Below are 18,542 nucleotides of genomic sequence, written 5' to 3'. Positions count from 1 at the left end.
AAGTAATAGTAATCAAGATCATTGTGGTTGAAGGCCTTGAAACTCGGGGGGGGGGGGGGCAATATGATGATATTTGATGGTGAAGGTAAGAATATGCTGACGATCTTCCAAAGCAGAGAGATTGTTGTATCGTCTGTAGGACGCATTCTATCCATTGCTGTTCTATGCTCTGCACAGATGCATCAGGCTTTCCTCAGCCAAATCACACCATTGGCTAGTCCGCCTCATGCATCACCCTAAACATATGCCGATCAACCAATCATAGAAACCTACAGGCAGTGACGAGGATTTCTCATCCCCCATCCTGTTTGATTCATAGAGTAGTGGGAAGCCATGGCAGAGAAGGGAAACGTAACTACCGTGTCCTAACAGCACGCCAGCGTCAGACTATCGTGTCGCATAAATGTCTGTCCACATTTATTCACAGAATCCGTGGAACAAACTGTAAAATATGCGGCTTAAAAAAAACAAATTAATGTCCCGTGCAATCGTACTTGATCTATTTGGAATCAAATAGATCAAGTGGACTTGGCTCTATCTTTTTCACACTCAGCACAGCATCACAGTCTGTCTCCTTTTTTTTTTTTTTTTCCAACACATTCCTCGTTCTCGTTCTCGCGAGATGTTCCGTCCGGGTTAGAGCACTGCTGGCGTCTGGCTTGTTGACTGCCGCTTCTATCCCTGTCTCCGTCCAACGTTTTTCGTGTCTATCTGTCTCTTCTTTCTTTGTTTTATTTTTATCCCCTCGTCTCAGTGTCAGTTTAGCCAGCGTTAGCCACCGCCCGCGTCTCTCACCTCATCTCGCCTCCCCGCAGTTCTCCTTGCTTCCCCCCACTCCCGGACTACCAGCTGTGTTAGCCAGCTAGCTAACTGCCAGCCGGCTAAACATCCTCCATCACTGGACCTATCTGCTTCTCCTCCACTGGATCTCCCCGTGTCTCCGAGTGTGTTGCTCGCTCGCTCACCCTGGACCTGGCTCCGCTCGTTTCCCTCACCCGCTCCTACGCTCCCGGACTATCAGCTGTGCTAGCCGGCTAGCTAGCTCCGCCTCTGGATTTATCTGTGTCGCCTTCACTTCGTCTGCCTGTGTCTCCCTGTCTGTGTGGACCGCCTGCTCTGGACCGGGGTGAGTAAGTCGTGTGCTTGTGGTGGTGTATGTGGCAACCTGTGACCGTCCCGCTACGTCTGCTGCTAATAACATTAGCCACACTCCCTGCCAGTCCGTCCGACGCAGCCTAGCTGAGTGCCCCGCTAAAAACATTAGCGCAGCTGTGTAGCTATCTTGCCGGCGTTCAGGGGGGGAACCCCCACTCCCTTCCTGCTCGTCAGCGGTAGCCTAGCTGTCTGTCTAGCTTACCACCACCAAGCAGGCGTACCTGGGGGGAATCCCCATTCTCCATCAGCTCGCCTGGCTAACTGCTGACACGGCAATGTGGGCTCTGCCTACCGCCCGGGAACGGTCCGGGCCAACCAACACCACCCATTCCACCGACTTCAACCCCTGGTTCACTGCTGCGCTCACACAACTCACTGCCTACCAGCTTCTAGCTACCCAGATGCTAGCCTCTGCCAACATCCTACCTCGCCTCCTTTCACCATTACTGACCCATCTACACCCTGGATCTTCACCTCTGCTACTTCACACTCTCTCGACCCTTTCCTCCACTCCACCAACTCCTCCCCCTCTCACCTACACTGCTGCCGATCTCCACCGCCTCAACAACAACCATTGCCTTCCTGCTGCTGCTGCCACCGCAGCCAGCAAAGCTGGGATCCACCGTAATCGCCACTTCATCCACCGAGGCCCTGGCCCCCCCCGCAACCATCACCTCCCCGCTGGCTCACCTATCCCCTCATTCTGGACTAACTCTCGCCCCCCCCCCCGCTCCCACTTCCCGAACTGCCAACCTCAACAACCTCCGCTCCCCCTCCCCCGCTCCTCCATCCATATCCCTTGCGCTACTGAACTGTCGCTCCCTCTCCAACAAATCAACTGTTATATCTGAACTGTTACTGGACAATAACCTCGATCTACTCCTCCTCTGTGAAACCTGGCAACAGCCGCTGGATTACTACGCTCTCAACCAAGCCACTCCTCCCAACTACAGCTACATCGCCAAACCCCGCCTTTCCGGCAGAGGGGGAGGCGTTGCCGTTCTCCATAAACAATCCCTGACCATCACTGAACTCAATCTCAACCTCCCATCTATCTCATCCTTCGAACACCTTGCCTTCTCCCTTGCCAACTCTATCACTGCTGTTCTAATCTACCGTCCCCCGAAGCCACACCCATCTTTTCTCTCTGATCTGTCCGACCTCCTCACTATTGCGTCCTCCCTCTCTCCCCGCCTCCTACTTACCGGTGACCTGAACATCCACATCGATCAGCCCAACGCCCCACTGACATCTGACTTCCTCTCTCTTCTTGACTGTTTCCACCTAACCCAACATGTTGACTTCCCCACCCACACCAAAGGCCACATCCTCGACATCGTCTGCTCTACCTCCCTCCCCGTCTCTAACCCACATCCCCTCCCTTTTCCCCTCTCTGATCACCTTTGCATCATCTTCTCCGCCCCTCTACCCTCCCCCCACAATCCCAAAAAGCGTGCCATCTACTACCGTAACATCAAATCAGTCAATCCAATCTCCCTCTCCCAGCTCATATCCTCTGCCTTCCCCCCCGACTCTGCCCCCTCTTCCCCTGATGACTACGCCACCATGCTCAACTCCATCCTTTCTGACTCACTTGACTCCCTTGCCCCCTGGAAAACGTCCTCTGTTTCATTCACCCGCTCTGCCCCCTGGTACACCCCCGAACTCCGCACCATGAAACAGACCGGCCGACAAATCGAACGACTCCTCAAACGAACCCACCTCACCGTTCACGCTGAAGCCTACAAACACCACATCTCCTCCTACCGTGATGCTCTCCACGCTGCCAAATCCGCCCACTTCTCCACCCTCATCAACAGCACCAACAGGAACCTCGCATCCTGTTCTCCACCGTCAACAAACTGCTCCAACCCCCAGACCACAACCCTTCCCTGTCACCCGACATCTGCAACTCTTTCCTCCTCGCCTTTAACAATAAAATCTCCCAAATCAACAGCTCCCTGACTGCCACTGTTGGCAACTCCTCCACCAACTCCATCCCAGTCCCCTCCCCCCTCCCTGACCACCCGCCCCCCCCTTCTCTCACTGCCTTCTCCCCCATCGACCCCTCCTACATCTTGGACATCATCTCTGCGTCCAAAACAACCACCTGCTCCCTCGACCCCCTACCAACAGCTCTAACCAAGGCCTGCCTCCCCGTCCTCATCCCCCACCTCACCACCCTCTTCAACCAGTCTCTGTCCCTTGGTCTCGTTCCCTCCACCTACAAACTTGCCTCCATCACCCCCATCCTTAAAAAGCCCACCCTTGATCCAGCTAACCTCTCCAACTACCGTCCTATCTCCAACCTGCCGTTCTTCTCCAAAACTCTGGAACGCATTGTCGCCGCCCAACTTCACTCCTACCTCCAGTCAAACAACCTCTACGAACCCCTCCAATCCGGTTTCCGCCCACTTCACAGCACCGAAACTGCCCTTGTCAAAGTTCTCAATGACCTCCTCACCTCTGCAGACTCCGGTGCCCTCAACATCCTGCTACTACTCGACCTCAGCGCAGCCTTCGACACTATCAATCATTCCATCCTCCTCGAAAGGCTGCGCCAGCAGGGTGTTGAGGGCACTGCCCTCGACTGGCTCACCTCCTACCTCACCAACAGGCAACAGTTCGTCTCCCTCTCCGGCCACACATCCTCCCTCTCTCCTGTTTCGCAGGGGGTCCCTCAAGGCTCAGTCCTTGGCCCCCTTCTCTTCATCTGCTACCTATTCCCCCTTGGTCACCTCATCCGCTCACTCAACCTCGATTTCCACTGCTATGCTGACGACACCCAGATCTACATCCGCACCAAACCCACCCAAAATCTTCCACTCAACCACATTGAAACCTGCATTTCTGCAATAAAAACATGGCTGTCCCAGAACTTCCTCAAACTCAACAGCGACAAAACAGAACTCCTCCTCATTGGCACCAAATCCCCTTTAAACAAAACCGGACCCATCTCACTTACCATTGACAGCTCAATCATTTCTCCCTCCCCCCTTGCACGCAACCTTGGTGTTATCCTGGACCCCACGCTCTCCTTTGATCACCACGTCCGCTCCATCGTCAAGACCTCCTACTTCCACCTCCGCCGCATCGCCAAAATCAGACACTGCCTCTCCCCCCCTGCCGCTGAATCCCTCATCCACGCCTTCATCTCCTCACGTCTCGACTACTGCAATTCCCTCCTCACTGGCATCACCTCCCATTCCCTCCATAGACTCCAAATGGTCCAGAACTCTGCTGCTCGCCTCCTCACTCACACCCGCTCCCGTGAACACATCACCCCCATTCTCTACACCCTCCACTGGCTCCCGATCAAACAACGCATCGATTTCAAAATACTCCTCCTCACCTTCAAAGCTCTCCACCATCTGGCACCACCCTACCTCTCTGACCTCCTTACCCCCCACCGCCCCTCCCGAGCCCTCCGATCCTCCTCCTCCCTAACTCTGACCATGCCACCTTCCAAACTCAAAACCTTCGGACACAGAGCTTTCTCTAGAACTGCACCCCGACTCTGGAACTCTCTCCCCCAGCCCATCCGCGACTCTCCATCACTCACAACATTTAAATCCCGTCTAAAAACCTTCCTTTTCTCACAAGCCTACAACCTCCCCTACCCATAACTACATTCACTCCCGGCCTCTCCCCCGACCCCCCCACCCCCCCACCCTCCTTCCGCTCTCCTCACCCATTTCAGCCCCTCCCCTTGACACCCCCCCCCCCCCCCACTGCTCTTCAATCCATCCCCCCACCTCTATTGTTGTACCTGTTTCTGGCTATTTGTCTGTATCACCATTACCCCATGCCCCCTTCGCCTTGCTTCCCTGTCATCCTTGTCATCCTTGTCTCCTGTTGTTTATCGTCTGTATATTATATGTCCTACTCTGTAAGCGACTTTGGGTCTCTGAAAAGCGCTATATAAAATAAATGAATTATTATTATTATTATTATAAAAATTGAGATATGATATTTTTACTTTATTGCCCACCCCAACTTGAAACCATTAAAAAGAACATTTGGGGTGGTGATCAACTGAAATTATTATTGCAGAGAGAAACCTTCTATATACACCAAATGCAGGCCAAGGTTAATCCAGAACTAAAATTTAAGATTGATTACAGTCCTTTTTTGTAGTTGTTCTTATATATGCCATCCCGAGCTGGGAACATAGGGATGACCCCAGTCGCATAAGCCTATGGTCATAGTTGCCTATTCCTTCGCTGATTTTCATGCCTTTTTCTCAAAAAAAGGTTCGATATTCCCAGGTCACATACAAAGCTGGAAAAAAGAAAGGACCTTTCTTGGGAAAAGCCGGGAACATCGGACCCTTTTTTCTATAAAAAAGTAACAATATTTTTAGATATTGAGTTTTGGAGGCCTTCAGGGTCAAGTACAATGACCACATAAAGTGTCCTTACATGGTGGGGGATGTTGGATGATATAAGTAATATTTCTTAATTTTAAATATGCTATTGCATAAATGTGCTCATAAAACCCGACCTACAGACACACTTGACAACTCTGACCACTTTACACATAGTGGAACTGACTCGGAAACAGACATGGAAATAAACATAACACTGTGAGGATAGCATTACAAGGGCCCCCTCCTCCCTTCAGTCTGGGGACTGGACAGCGTAAAGTTTACCAGCCATGGAAATCTAGAGATGTCCAGGGGCTTTTGGACATTCTCCCTCCCCTTAGTCAGGGGGCTAGTCCATGGATTAGAGTATCTGAACAGCACATATTCGGCAGACAGTAACATATGCACAGCAGTCACCTGAGTGGCAAACCTGGGGGATACTCACATTGAAATATTTTCTTTTCTCATGCTCTCCTGGTGGTACGCTGCTACACGTACAAATTCACTGATGTGACTGTGAGACCCTGAACTATCATCAAACAAAGACTTCCTACAAGATACAAACAGAACCTGAGTGGATGTGAAATGGGCTGCTGTGATCTTACCTTTGTGCTGAATGTAAGCGCTGACTGATAAAGACGAAATATGTCCAAAAAGCACTTTTTAAAGTACATAATAGTAATCAAGATCATTGTGGTTGAAGGCCTTGAAACTAGGGTTGGGCGACATGATATGATGATCAATAATAACATTGACATTTGCACGCTAACTGACTCGCGCCCAGATGATGAGGATTTTGGCCTGTACAGAGGAGCATGGTGGATGGCAATGTGAGACAGATGTCCTGTTAATACTGGGATGGCTACTAAACTGCTGATACTTTCTGTCAGAGAGCTGTTGATGAATGAAAATATTTGTGGACAGGATCCCAATAATTCGCCTGCAGCAACTTTGATGTTTAAGGCTTCCATTATTAAGGGTGCTAACCCCAAAGTAGCTGAGCTGATGTATGATGTTGGCTCGTCTCACATGAACCTGCTTGAGTGGACTATGCTTCTCAAACATTACATGAACAGAGGCAGAAAAACAGGATGCACAAGATGCAGAAATAAAAGTCTTACAAGCTAGATTTTTAAGAGCCCAAATTCAGGAAAAGGATCGAAAACATAATAACAAAAAGTAAACCTGACAATGAAATGAAGCAAATGCGTTTAGTGATGCCTCAGCCACACACACTGGCTCAACCCTCCCTTCCTACCTTCCCTGCTGTTATGCCTCCCCCTCCCTTCCCTCCTCCAGAGTCTTCTTCCTCTGTCCTAGACAGCAGGGTTCTAGAGAAAGGGGCAGAGGGTTTGGCCAGCAACAGCAGCAGCCCAGGGGCACGTGTTTCCTCGCGACTGCAATTAGTGTTGCTTTCGTCAACGAAAAAGATGACAAAATACTGTTGTCAACGAACCTTTATCACGTGACGAAAACTAGACGAGACGAAACGAAAATGCTGATCATGTGAAAAACGAGATGAAATGTGGTTTACAAAATAAAAACCATGCTAAAATGTCCCTTCATTTTCGTTGACGAAAACGAGATGAAATAACGTTGTTTCGTCTCGTTTAGTCATGTTATTATTATTATTATTTTGTACTTTTTCTCCCAGTCTCGCGTCTGGGGGACGTCACTTCCTCAATCCCCACATTATTTAGATTCTGAAGATGCTGCTGCTGTGGGTTAGCGTTAACAACAACTAAAGAAAAATGAGAACAAAGTCTGACACCAGCCGGGGGTCGTCTTTGGGAGAAAAAAAATAAACACTTTCATTACACAGACGTGGAAAGGAAAACGGGATGTGTTGGGGAAAAAGAAAGGGAGAAATGCAACCACAAAATCACAGGAAAAAACACCACAGATCTTAAGAGACCTCTCAGGGCATTCCAAAATAAAATTCAGGTAAGTCAAGACTGATTTTCTGTTTTATTAAGCTCATGCGACACGATGCTATGGTTAATGTGTCGGGTTTGACGCTGGCTTTAGCGTTAGCCACTGGAGCTGAGAACAAGTGTGTGTGTGTGTGTGTGTGTGTGTGTGTGTGTGTGTGTGTGTGTGTGTGTTTTTGTGTGAGACTAGCGTGTGTCTGTGTGTGTGTGTGTGTGTGTGTGTGTGTGTGTGTGTGTTTTTGTGTGAGACTAGCGTGTGTCTGTGTATGTGTGTGTGTGTTTGTGTGAGACTAGCGTGTGTGTGTGTGCAGCATGTGTACTAACTAAAACAAACCGAAGAGAACATATTCCTCCTGTATTAGCCTCTTTGCACTGGCTACCTGTAAAATCTAGAATAGAATTTAAAATCCTTCTCCTTACCTATAAAGCTCTTATTGGTCAGGCTCCGTCGTATCTTAAAGAGCTCATAGTACCGTATCACCCGACTAGATCGCTGCGCTCTGAAAATGCAGGCCTACTTGTCGTTCCTAGAGTCTCCAAAAATAGAAGGGGAGGCAGAGCCTTCAGCTACCAAGCTTCTCTCTTGTGGAACCAACTCCCAAGTGTTATTCGGGAGGCAGACACTGTCCCCATATTTAAGAGTAAACTTAAAACTTACCTTATTGATAAAGCTTTCAGCTAGGACTTACGATAAGATTTTGTTCTGCTTAATTATGCTGCTATAGGCCAAGTCTGCCGGGGGATAATACTTTTCCTGATACTCTGAGCTTCTCTCCTCTCTGTCTGTATCATTCATGTCTCATCAGTGCATGTTACCAATTCATCTTCTTCCCTGGAGCTTTGTGCTTTGTCGTCTCGCAGGTCTCTGCTGATCGTGTTGGTGCCTGCTGCCCTGGTCCTACATGACGCTTCCTGCTGCTATTATCACTGTTACTCATATATACTATCACTTGTTTAATAAACTATAAAATTTGTAGCCATAAAACCACCACCAGTGGTATGTCTCGCTGTATCGTTGATGCTATTGCCACTACTCATCATTGATCATATTTTCCACCATAATTGCTGTCATTTTCATATTCTATCACCTTAGCTGTGCTTGTTTCTACTATTCTGTTGTATTAACTGCCTTAACATTTAAGTCATATTCACATTATTATAGATATTATTATAGTTACTGTTACGCTTTGGTTGCTTTCATCTCTGGAAGTGTGTCTGTCTGTTCTCTCTTTCTCTCTCCTTTTCTTCCTCCCCAACCGGTCAACACAGATGGCCGTCCTCCACAGAGCTGGGTCTGTCCGACGTTCCTGCCTGTTATAGGGAAGGTTTTCGTTGCCACCGTACTCTACAGAGGAATTGTTGGGTCTATGTAAATCATAAATAAGTCATAGAGTGTGGTCTTTACCTACTCTGTAAAGTGTCCTGAGATAACTTTTGTTATGATTTGACACTATAAATAAAATTGAATTGAATTGAATTGTGTGTGTGTGACTAGCGTGTGTGTCTCTGTGTGAGACTAGTGTGTGTGTGTGTGTGTGTGTGTGACTAGCGTGTGTGTGTGTGACTGGCGTGTGTATGTGTATTTGTTTGTGTGAGTGTAAAGTGTGTTTTTAGTTCCTACCTGATTGACTCACTCTTTAAGTGCACTAAGCATCCCCTGTTGGCCAAATACTTTCACTAGTTTTGTATTTCACAGAGCAATTAACACTGAACTGAATTTGGCATCAACATAAACTGGATTACTTATTCTAGACCTATACATGCATGTAAACAAAATATATTTGCATGGGTTTGGCTAAAAGAAAATGTTGGTTTCGTCACTACTACTAGGTACTTTCATTATATTGAGTAAATATAATTGCATTACTAAAAAGAGACTAATATACAATTTTCTTTGACCAAGCTAGATTAAAATGTCATACATTTTTTTCATTGACTGCTGAGCAAGATATTCTACACTTTCCACACTTGCACAGGGTTAGGCACTTAGGGTTAGGAATTTTCTAGTATATCCCCAAAGCAATTTTAGTCAAAAGCAACTGGACTTGGTTATTTGTCTAGGAAGACGTTTCACCTCTCATCCAAGAGGCTTCATCAGCTCATGTACGCATCTGACCAGGCTTGGACTGGTCCAACTAACTGGTGTGGAGATCCAGGTATTCAACCTCTCACAAGGCCGATGATGTCACTGGAACCCTTTGTGCTCCAAGTGCCAACAACCGTCGTTAGAGTGGCAGTCGTTGGTTTCGACTTTGTTAGTGCTCTATTGAGTCTTAACGACAGTCGTTGGAGTCACAGGAGGCCATTTGTGTGTGAATCTCCTGGGAAGGGATGAAAGTGCTGCATTGTAAATTGGAGATAAGTGGTGTCTCAGACCTCCTCCCCTGTTTAGCGATGGTTTCTCTACTTTTGCATGAATGGCTTCTTTTACTCCTCTTTCCAAATCTGTCCTCTTTGTCCAGCTTTTGATAACTTCACGTTTCAAGACCCCGAAAATCACAGTAAATAGTAATATTCATCTCGTTTGATGGGAACAACAAAATATGTCGACGTATATGACCAGACAGACTGTAAAAGACCAGTGTCAGGAATGGTACGGGGATAGCACTAAAGGTGGACCCAATGCAGACACGGACAAAAGGTAAAGTTACAAAAGAAATGTTTAATATAATAAACGGACAAACGCAAAACACTACAGAGAAAACAAATACAAGGACTAACTAAACGAACACGGGAATACAGGAACAGGAAGACGACGGAAGATCAGGGAGAGGGACGGGAAACGGGAACACGGGAAACTACGGAGAAAAACAGAAAACAAACATGATTAATCAACTTACTTCGGGGAGCGTGAAAACCACAACGAGAAAGGGGATGCCAGTCCGGAGGGAATAGTTTTACCAATACAGGGTCGATGACGGTCCAGCGCTGCATGCCTGCCAGCTTCAGGTATTTAAGGTGGAGGGGTAATCAGCTTAACAGGCTGCAGCTTGGGGGAAACGCCTCCCGGACCTACACACAGACAAGGGAGAGACACATGCAGGGAAACACAGACAGAGGGAGACAAACTCACACAGAACGGAAGAGAGGAGAGCACTGACAGACACAGAACATGACAACCAGGGGGCGAAGATTAGCCCCGCAGATGACTCATACAAATACCTTGGGCAGTGGCTGGACAATAAACTGCACTGGACAACACACACCAGCCACCTGTACTGGAAGACACAAAGCAGGTTGTACTTCCTACGGAGACTGCGGTCCTTCGACAATTGACTGGAACTGAAGCTCATTAAAGAGTGAAGAAATTTGTGTCAAGGTCGTTAATAAAAATTCCTCTGATCTTTCTATGACCAATAATGCCAAAGATACAAAAATATTGTGATATCTAAACAAAACTATAAGTACTGTCATGAAAAAATCAACTAAGGATTAAAGTGTGTCCCAGTCTGTATGAATGTGTCATGTGATCATACCGTATATTACTGAGGATTTCATTTTAACACATTATTAAGATATATTAAGTCACTGTCACAAAATTATTATTTTAATGGATCTGTTGATGTAATGCTGTCACTGACAGATACTTCCATAGGATTATTAACTTAGAGTAAATTCACATTATGTGTTACTGTGCTTATTGACTGTTCAGTTCATACATTTGGTCTCACTTGTTTTATTCATATGAAAACGGATCACTTTCTTCTCATTATATCCAGGCCACACCTTGGAACTGGAATTAAAGAGTAGATCCAAGCTGTCTTCTTCTCAATCTCTGTCTTTTATTATTTTGTCTTAGTTTTGTCTTGTCTTCAGATTAATTCTGTCCTATCTATTGTACAGTCTTTTATTTTGTAACATCTATCTTGTTTAATTGTGTCTTTAAGTTTTACAAGTACATTGCTCTCTGACTTTGTTTCAAAGAAGTTCAGTGTTTTTGACAACAAACTTATTTTATAAGCCTGTGAATGTTCTCATTTGTTCAGGTCATCATTATCTCCAAATAAATTTCAGTCAAAAGCAACTGGACTTGGTTATTTGTCTAGGAAGACGTTTCACCTCTCATCCAAGAGGCTTCATCAGGTCATGTACACATCTGACCAGGCTGGGACTGGTCCAATTATCTGGTGTGGAGATCCAGGTATTTAACCTGTCACAATTCCGATGATGTCACTGGAACCCTTTGTGCTCAAAGTGCCACTGACAGTCGTTGGAGTGACAGTCGTTGGTGGGAAGTTGGTTTCGACTTTGTTAGGTTTCTACTGCAGGTGACTAGGTTACCACTGGACTAGCACTGGAGTCCACATTCCCTGTTTAAGAAATGGTGGTGCCCTTCTTAACGAGGAATAATTCATTAGCCTAGTTAATTATTAATAAGGTGATTAATTAATTTAATATAATAAGTCTAGTTATCCTACAGTTTAGAACAGGACTTCTGACAGCATAAGAGAACTATTGTTACCCACAAAGGTAACCATTTTTAAAATGTAAAGGGCATCGAAAGGGGGACACAGAGATAATTTGAGGAAATAATGCAGCTGATACAGCAGCTAAAATAGTAGCAGGCTACGTCCGAGTAGCACAGATGATAGTGACTGACGTTGTGAAACCTACTTTGACTGAAGCAGACATTAAAACATTACAGGCAAGAGCAGGAGCTTATGAACAGAATCAGTGGACCGAAAGAGGAGTGACCTGCACAGACGGACTTTGGAGAGCCATGACAGTAACATTGTTGCTCCAGCTGGACTATTACCACTTTTATGTAAAGAAGCCCATGGACCAACACACTGTTCGACCAGACACAATAAATTTAACTCCATCAGCTTAATTTAGTGATGCATCTTATTAACGTATTTAATCAGTCTCAGTCTAAAACTTGTTAGTCTGTATACCAGAACAGTGACCATTTCCCCAAGGAAAAACTTGCACAACAACGTAAGATCATAAACATTTATTTGATTCAATGATAATGATAATACAAGAATAATGCAACATTGAGTTAAAACAGGGATAAATGAATTAAAGAAGATCTGAGTGTGGCAAATTTAAGATGGCCTGATTGGTCTAAACCTAACGGTAGGCTGGTTTATATGTTAAAGTAGCGTTAATTATCTGAATATGATGCCTTTGTCTGTGAATCCACATTTTCCACCATGATCATTCTGAAAATAAAACACAGGAAGACTGACCTGTACACTTGGACTGTCACATATGGATTGCCATGACAATCAAAAGGGTACAGTGATACTGTAATTTGAAATCATGTACTGTATTTTTGAGTTTATTGAGCACAAGTAGAAGACAATGATCAAGGAAAAACAGACAGTGAAACAATATATAAGGTTATGTTTTATTTGATGTGTATTACTATTTTGCACACAAATACTATTGCTCTACATTGAAAAAAAGTTACAGCTTAAGAACCAGATATATACTGCAGGAGTTGGTGGTAACCTAAACTGAGCTTAAAGAGCGTGAAACACAGCTCCAAATGAATGCTAATGTTGCTCTACATGGTCACACTATGTAAACATGCAGACAGAGTAACAACATAATCAACTTCAAAGTATTTTCCAAAAAATGTTCACTGTCATTGTGATATTTTGTTTAAAATAAATACCTTTCAATTAAACCCCCTAGTGTTACACAAAACCAGTGTGAAAAGTTCACACTAACCCAGTTTAATAATTCAAATGCAAATGGGGTTGGCAGCTTTGGCATCCTCTGTAATCAAAATCCTTCTTTGCATCTGTTGAGAAGTTTCTGCTCTCTCCATTTTGCTGAGGTCAAAGGTCATGGATTTGGAGTACTCTATTAGACATCAATGGTCACAGGCCAATTCTTCCAACCATTAATAAAGGCTGATTAAACAAAAGAAGAAGAATAAAACATGTCATGTTATCAGTTCAGGCAAACATACACAACAGCAAGCTATTACCATTATAATAAAGTGTAGGCTACTTTTTCCCTATCGTCAGTCTCTATTGATGGAAAAATTCACAACACTATAATACAGTGGTTCTCAACCTTTTTTGAGCAAATGCCTCCCTGACCTTACCTTGATCGACTTGCGCCCACCCACTTTCACTTTGATTGACGTTACAAGACTTGAAGTAGGCCGTATCTTTGGATGCTTTGTCAGGATGTTTTATGATTAAATGTTCCTGTAACTGCGAGGGAAAACATGATCGCAGAGCAGGCGCAAAGGTAAACTAGTGTTTATCTCCAAAGGAATAAATCCATAAGTCATGTTTTAGTGTCTGCACATTTTCTTGCTATCCGCCATGTTTATTGAAGTGGAATACGTCACAGTGAATTGTGTAGCCTACATTTCTATTGGTTATTTAACTGTTAACCCACAAACCATGGTTATGTTTATCGGCGTTATAATAGAGATGACAATATGACAATAGCTGATGTAGTGTGAGAAACCCATCAATGAAAATAGTTTTTTTCATTTTTCATTTCTGTACCTAAAAAGATTTGAAAACTATGAAAGTTTATAATGTAAAGAAAAAAACCTCTCACTTTCCCAGGTTGTACGAGCATCTTATTGCTGGGGCTTACTATCCCTTTGCTATGCTGTTATTGGCATTCAATTTCTCTTAGAGCCTGCATGTACTAAGCTGATTTTGCTATGCGTAGCTATACTGCTATAGGCCTAGTCTGCCGGAGGACAATACTGTTCCTAATACTCTGAGCTTCTATCCTCTCTATCTGTGTCATTCATGTCTCATCAATGCATGTTACTACTTCTGCTGTCTTCAGAATGCTCCTGCAGGTGGGATGGTTAGTTTGTCCACTACTGCCGCAGCTGTGCCCTCCAGTCATGCATCGGGAAACTATTGCTGGTTAGGGTCGGCAAACGGGTGGCAGGTGCGATGATTCCTGGATCCGCTTGATGAGTTCCATAGCGTGTCTGGACAGGTGAAGGGGGTTGAATCAACCACGGCTGAAGCCAAACCCAATGAACCAGGAGAGCCGGCGCTGCAGGAGGGCCCAGGGGCTGGACAGTCTGCGCCGACATTATACGTGCTTCCGGACCCTAAATAATCGGTGACAGGTGAAGCCGAGGTAAAAAAAAACGGTGAGAAGGGTTTGAATCTGCTGGATCGGGTAATCCAGTGGGCATGGCCATACAACCCTTGGCTGTGCCAGGTAACAGACCCCTCACTATGTGCCGTCCAAGCTTCCCAACTGCTGAGAGTTTACTGGGATCCGGAAAAGGCTGGCACTCATGAGGGCGTCAGCCATCTTCCTGACGATGTTCGGGATAGGGAAGTGTGGGCAGGATGGACTGGGCCATGGGAACTCACCACATGGGCATCTCTGATAAAAAGAGGTAATAAAATGCTCGGAATACCCATGGGAAGATCTGCCAGAAGTTCCCAAGGAAGAATGCAGAGGAAACAATTTATACTACAGTGTCACCGGACTGGACGCCTGAGGGAGCCAAACTACTAAACCCAAGACAAAAAGGGCAGAGTTCACCGTCACCCAGAAGGAATGGCGTCCAGGGGAAATTATACAAGTCCGTGGCTGCTCTGCTAGCCACTCCCAGAACACCGGATCAGACGGTGACTTTTACATAGTAACAGTTCCATTCCACAGAGTAGTCTCGGTGGGATCCAACATCTCTGTGGGTTGAGGAGCAGCCCGAAGAACCTGAGCCAGAAGAGGGAGTCCCTGCGGGCAAAGGGAAGTGCCTGGGGTGCCTGTTTTCCAAAAAAGGGAGCTCCATGCAAGGCTCCCAGCAAAAGCAATAAAAGTATGGAAGCATGGGGAAAAATTGGATCTTGGGTCTCACAAAGACATGGAATAAAGAAGAGAGAGCCAACTACTATCGACTCGGGTAGATTACTGTTAGGGGCAATGTACATAGTGGGGATAGCCATACTATTAGGGGGACTGCTTTGTACATATGTTGCGGCCATTAAAGATGGAATAGTAAAGCCTGTGATGCCCAGAAGAAAGGAGAAGCTTGGATAACTGTAAACTGACTCTTGGATTTATAAAATTCCTTGTTGAATTACAAGAAATTCAACAATTGAGATGGAAGTAATTCATTTTTTAAAAAGCATTATGAGAAAAAGCAGAAAACCATCTTCTCATTATTCACCAGCTGATTGGTATTGCTACAAACCCGAAGGGGTAGGAGAAGAGGACAGGAGCTTTTCTCACCTCTACCCCACCCCCAGCTGGTTGACGACTGAATTCTAGACCCTGGAAACACAGAGGGTGAAGATAGACAAGTTTCTTACCTCTATCCCACTCCCAGCTAGTTAAGAACTGAAGAAACAGATGCACTGGATGGGCGGTATGTCAAACTCCCTATGTATGCCATGTTAGCAGCACTACCATTTTGACCTTATGATCCTGAAAAGAATAGGGTCCCGAGGAAATTATTAGAAAGAACCGAGTGTTTGATTACGGAGACAAAGATAACTTCAGATTTTTACTACGAACACCGCAAAGTGAACAATCCACCCTTTACCCTTGAAGCACTATGGTATGTACTGAGATGTGAGTGGTTGGTGACTAGTTTGAAAAAAAGGCGTATTTACCAGCAATGTTTATATAAACGGTGGGAATTGATAGTCATTCAGCTAAGGGGCGAGGTGATATTCAGCAACTTTCCAGGCCTCTACAAAATGTGGAAAAAATGAGCTACACAGTAAGCTACAAAGTGACATGACGATAGGGGAGTGACTAAGGGCGTGTCTCTGGCCCTCTTCTTTATAAGCCATTATATAGCGACTGATTATTCATAACTAAGAGAGGTTCCAATCAAGAATGGAGCTTCAACCTATGATTCCTCAACCAGGGAGAAGAACTCCTCGGCCCAGACAAATTTGGATTACAAAGAATGGAATACCAGCCATAGCAGCTGAATAAAAGAAAGAAAATTAAATGTTGCTTTTGCTTTTTGGCCAAAAGTGGTGAAGTGATGTTTGGAGTTATTGCAGTCCTACTCATTGCAGCCACCCATGGGCCCTAACCCCACCCAGGGTCCACTATGGGTCAACAAAGACAGCCCAGCAGGCTTTCTTGACGGTCCAACCAAGAAGTGTCTTCATGGTGTGGGACAACACATAAGGGAACCTAACAGAATTCTGGAATACCGCGCTTAATGGGACTAGAGTTTTGATGTGGAGCCAGACCCAAATTTCCGGTTCCGGCGCTGTGTAAAGCGGCAGCCAGCAACAGTTGCTCCCTCTCCTTTCCGCACTTTCATGCTATTTTATCTTATTTTATTGTCTTTTTATTAGTACTTTTTCCTGTAAGTCGTAGTGCTAACCTTAGCCAACTATGTTCGTGAACTTTCTTACGTGTTTTTTGTCCGTTTGTCTCATTCTTGGGACTATTTTTGCCGACCGCGTCTCCGTCTGGACGCAACAATGCGGCGGCTCCATTGTTTACACCCGTGAACAGCTGTTGACGCTAACACAAACGGCGCTAATGCGGGAGAGGCCTGAAATCCCCAAAGAACTGAGGAGAAAGTACAGGGGATGTAAGGCTGGACGTAAACAACGGGAAAAGAAGAGGAGATATAAACCATCTCTCCCTTCCATCACCATGGGGAACGTGAGGTCGCTGGCTAACAAGATGGACGAGCTGGCGGGCCTGGTGAAGACTCAGTGGATGTATCGTGTGAGCAGTGTGCTGTGTTTCACGGAGACGTGGCTCCACGAGGACATCCCGGACTCGAACGTAACTGTGGACGGCTTTCAGACTGTTCGGGCGGACAGGAGTCACCGTGAGAGTGGCAAGAGGAAAGGTGGGGGACTTGCTATTCTTATTAACAACAAGTGGTGTCATCCTGGACACGTGACTGTAAAGGAGCGTGTGTGTAGCCCGGACATTGAGCTGCTTGCCGTGAGTCTGCGGCCATACTACCTGCCGAGGGAGTTTTCACACGTGATCGTTCTGGTTGTTTACATTCCTCCGACTGCAAACGCGGCGCGCGCGAGTGACGTCATCCACACCGTCGTCGCGGGACTTCAGACACGGCACCCAGACGCATTCATTGCAATATCTGGGGACTTCAACCACATCACTCTGGCTGCAACACTGCCCACTTTCAAGCAGTTTGTGGACTGTCCCACCAGGGAAAACAAGACACTGGACCTGCTGTATGCTAATGTTAAGGAGGCTTACAGCTCCACTGCCCTTCCTCCTCTTGGAAGATCAGATCACAACCTCATCCATCTGCAGCCCCTGTATAAGCCCCAAGTCCAGCGGCTTCCTGTGACCACCAGGACTGTGAGGAGATGGTCACAGGAGACTGACGAAGCTTTACAGGGTTGCTTTGAACTCACAGACTGGGATTTGCTCTGTAATTCACATGGGGAGGACCTTGATGATCTCACGGACTGCATAACAGGGTACATCAATTTCTGTGTGGACAGCGTTGTTCCTACAGAGACTGTACTCTGTTTCCCAAATAACAAGCCGTGGGTCACCAGAGACATCAAGGTCCTGCTGAATGCGAAGAAGAGGGCCTTCAGAGAGGGGGACAGAGAGCAGATGAGGCAGGTCCAGAGGGAGCTGAAAGAGAGGATCCAACAGGGCAAAGATACCTACAGGAGGAAGCTGGAGCACAAACTCCAGCAGAACAACTTAAAGGACGTGTGGAGCGGCATGAGGAGCATCACTGGCTACAAACCATCTGGTAGCCAGACGGTAGGAGGTGGTACTGAACGTGCCAATGAGCTAAATCTGTTCTTCAACAGATTTGATGAAAGGGCTCTGGACCACCTCCCCACGGCTCCTCTACAACCACCCACCTCCAAACCTCCAACCCTGCTGACACCTCCCCCTCAATTCCTTCCTGATTTTGCCCTACCTGTCCCCTCCCCCCCGCCATCACCTCTCTCCACCCCCTCCAACACACACAGCAGACAGACCTTCACTGCAGAGCAGGTGAGGAAGGAGCTGTGCAGACTCCGCCCAGGCAAGGCAGCGGGTCCCGACGGTGTCAGCCCGAGGGTCCTCAAAACATGTGCGATCCAGCTGTGTGGAGTCCTGCAGTACATCTACAACCTCAGCCTGAGTCTCAAGAAGGTCCCTGTGCTGTGGAAGCCTGC

At 46.2% G+C, this 18,542-nt stretch overlaps 1 protein-coding gene across 1 annotated transcript in view; it reads right to left on the bottom strand.

Annotated features, from left to right (window-relative positions):
- Positions 1-12,542: 12,542 nt before the first annotated feature.
- Positions 12,543-18,542, bottom strand: part of LOC310965473 (dihydropyridine-sensitive L-type skeletal muscle calcium channel subunit alpha-1-like) — a 293,992-nt gene continuing 287,992 nt past the window's right edge. Inside the window, exon 42 of the mRNA XM_083939088.1 lies at positions 12,543-13,316. Coding sequence (XP_083795214.1) covers positions 13,307-13,316 — 10 coding nt within the window. The 3' untranslated portion in view covers positions 12,543-13,306. The remainder of the gene's footprint in view (positions 13,317-18,542) is intronic.

Source organism: Echiichthys vipera (assembly GCF_963691815.1).
Source record: "Echiichthys vipera genome assembly, chromosome: X".
Taxonomy (NCBI): domain Eukaryota; kingdom Metazoa; phylum Chordata; class Actinopteri; order Perciformes; family Trachinidae; genus Echiichthys; species Echiichthys vipera.
The sequence above is the reverse complement of the archived record's forward strand: the minus strand, read 5'-3'. Positions and strand labels throughout refer to the sequence as shown.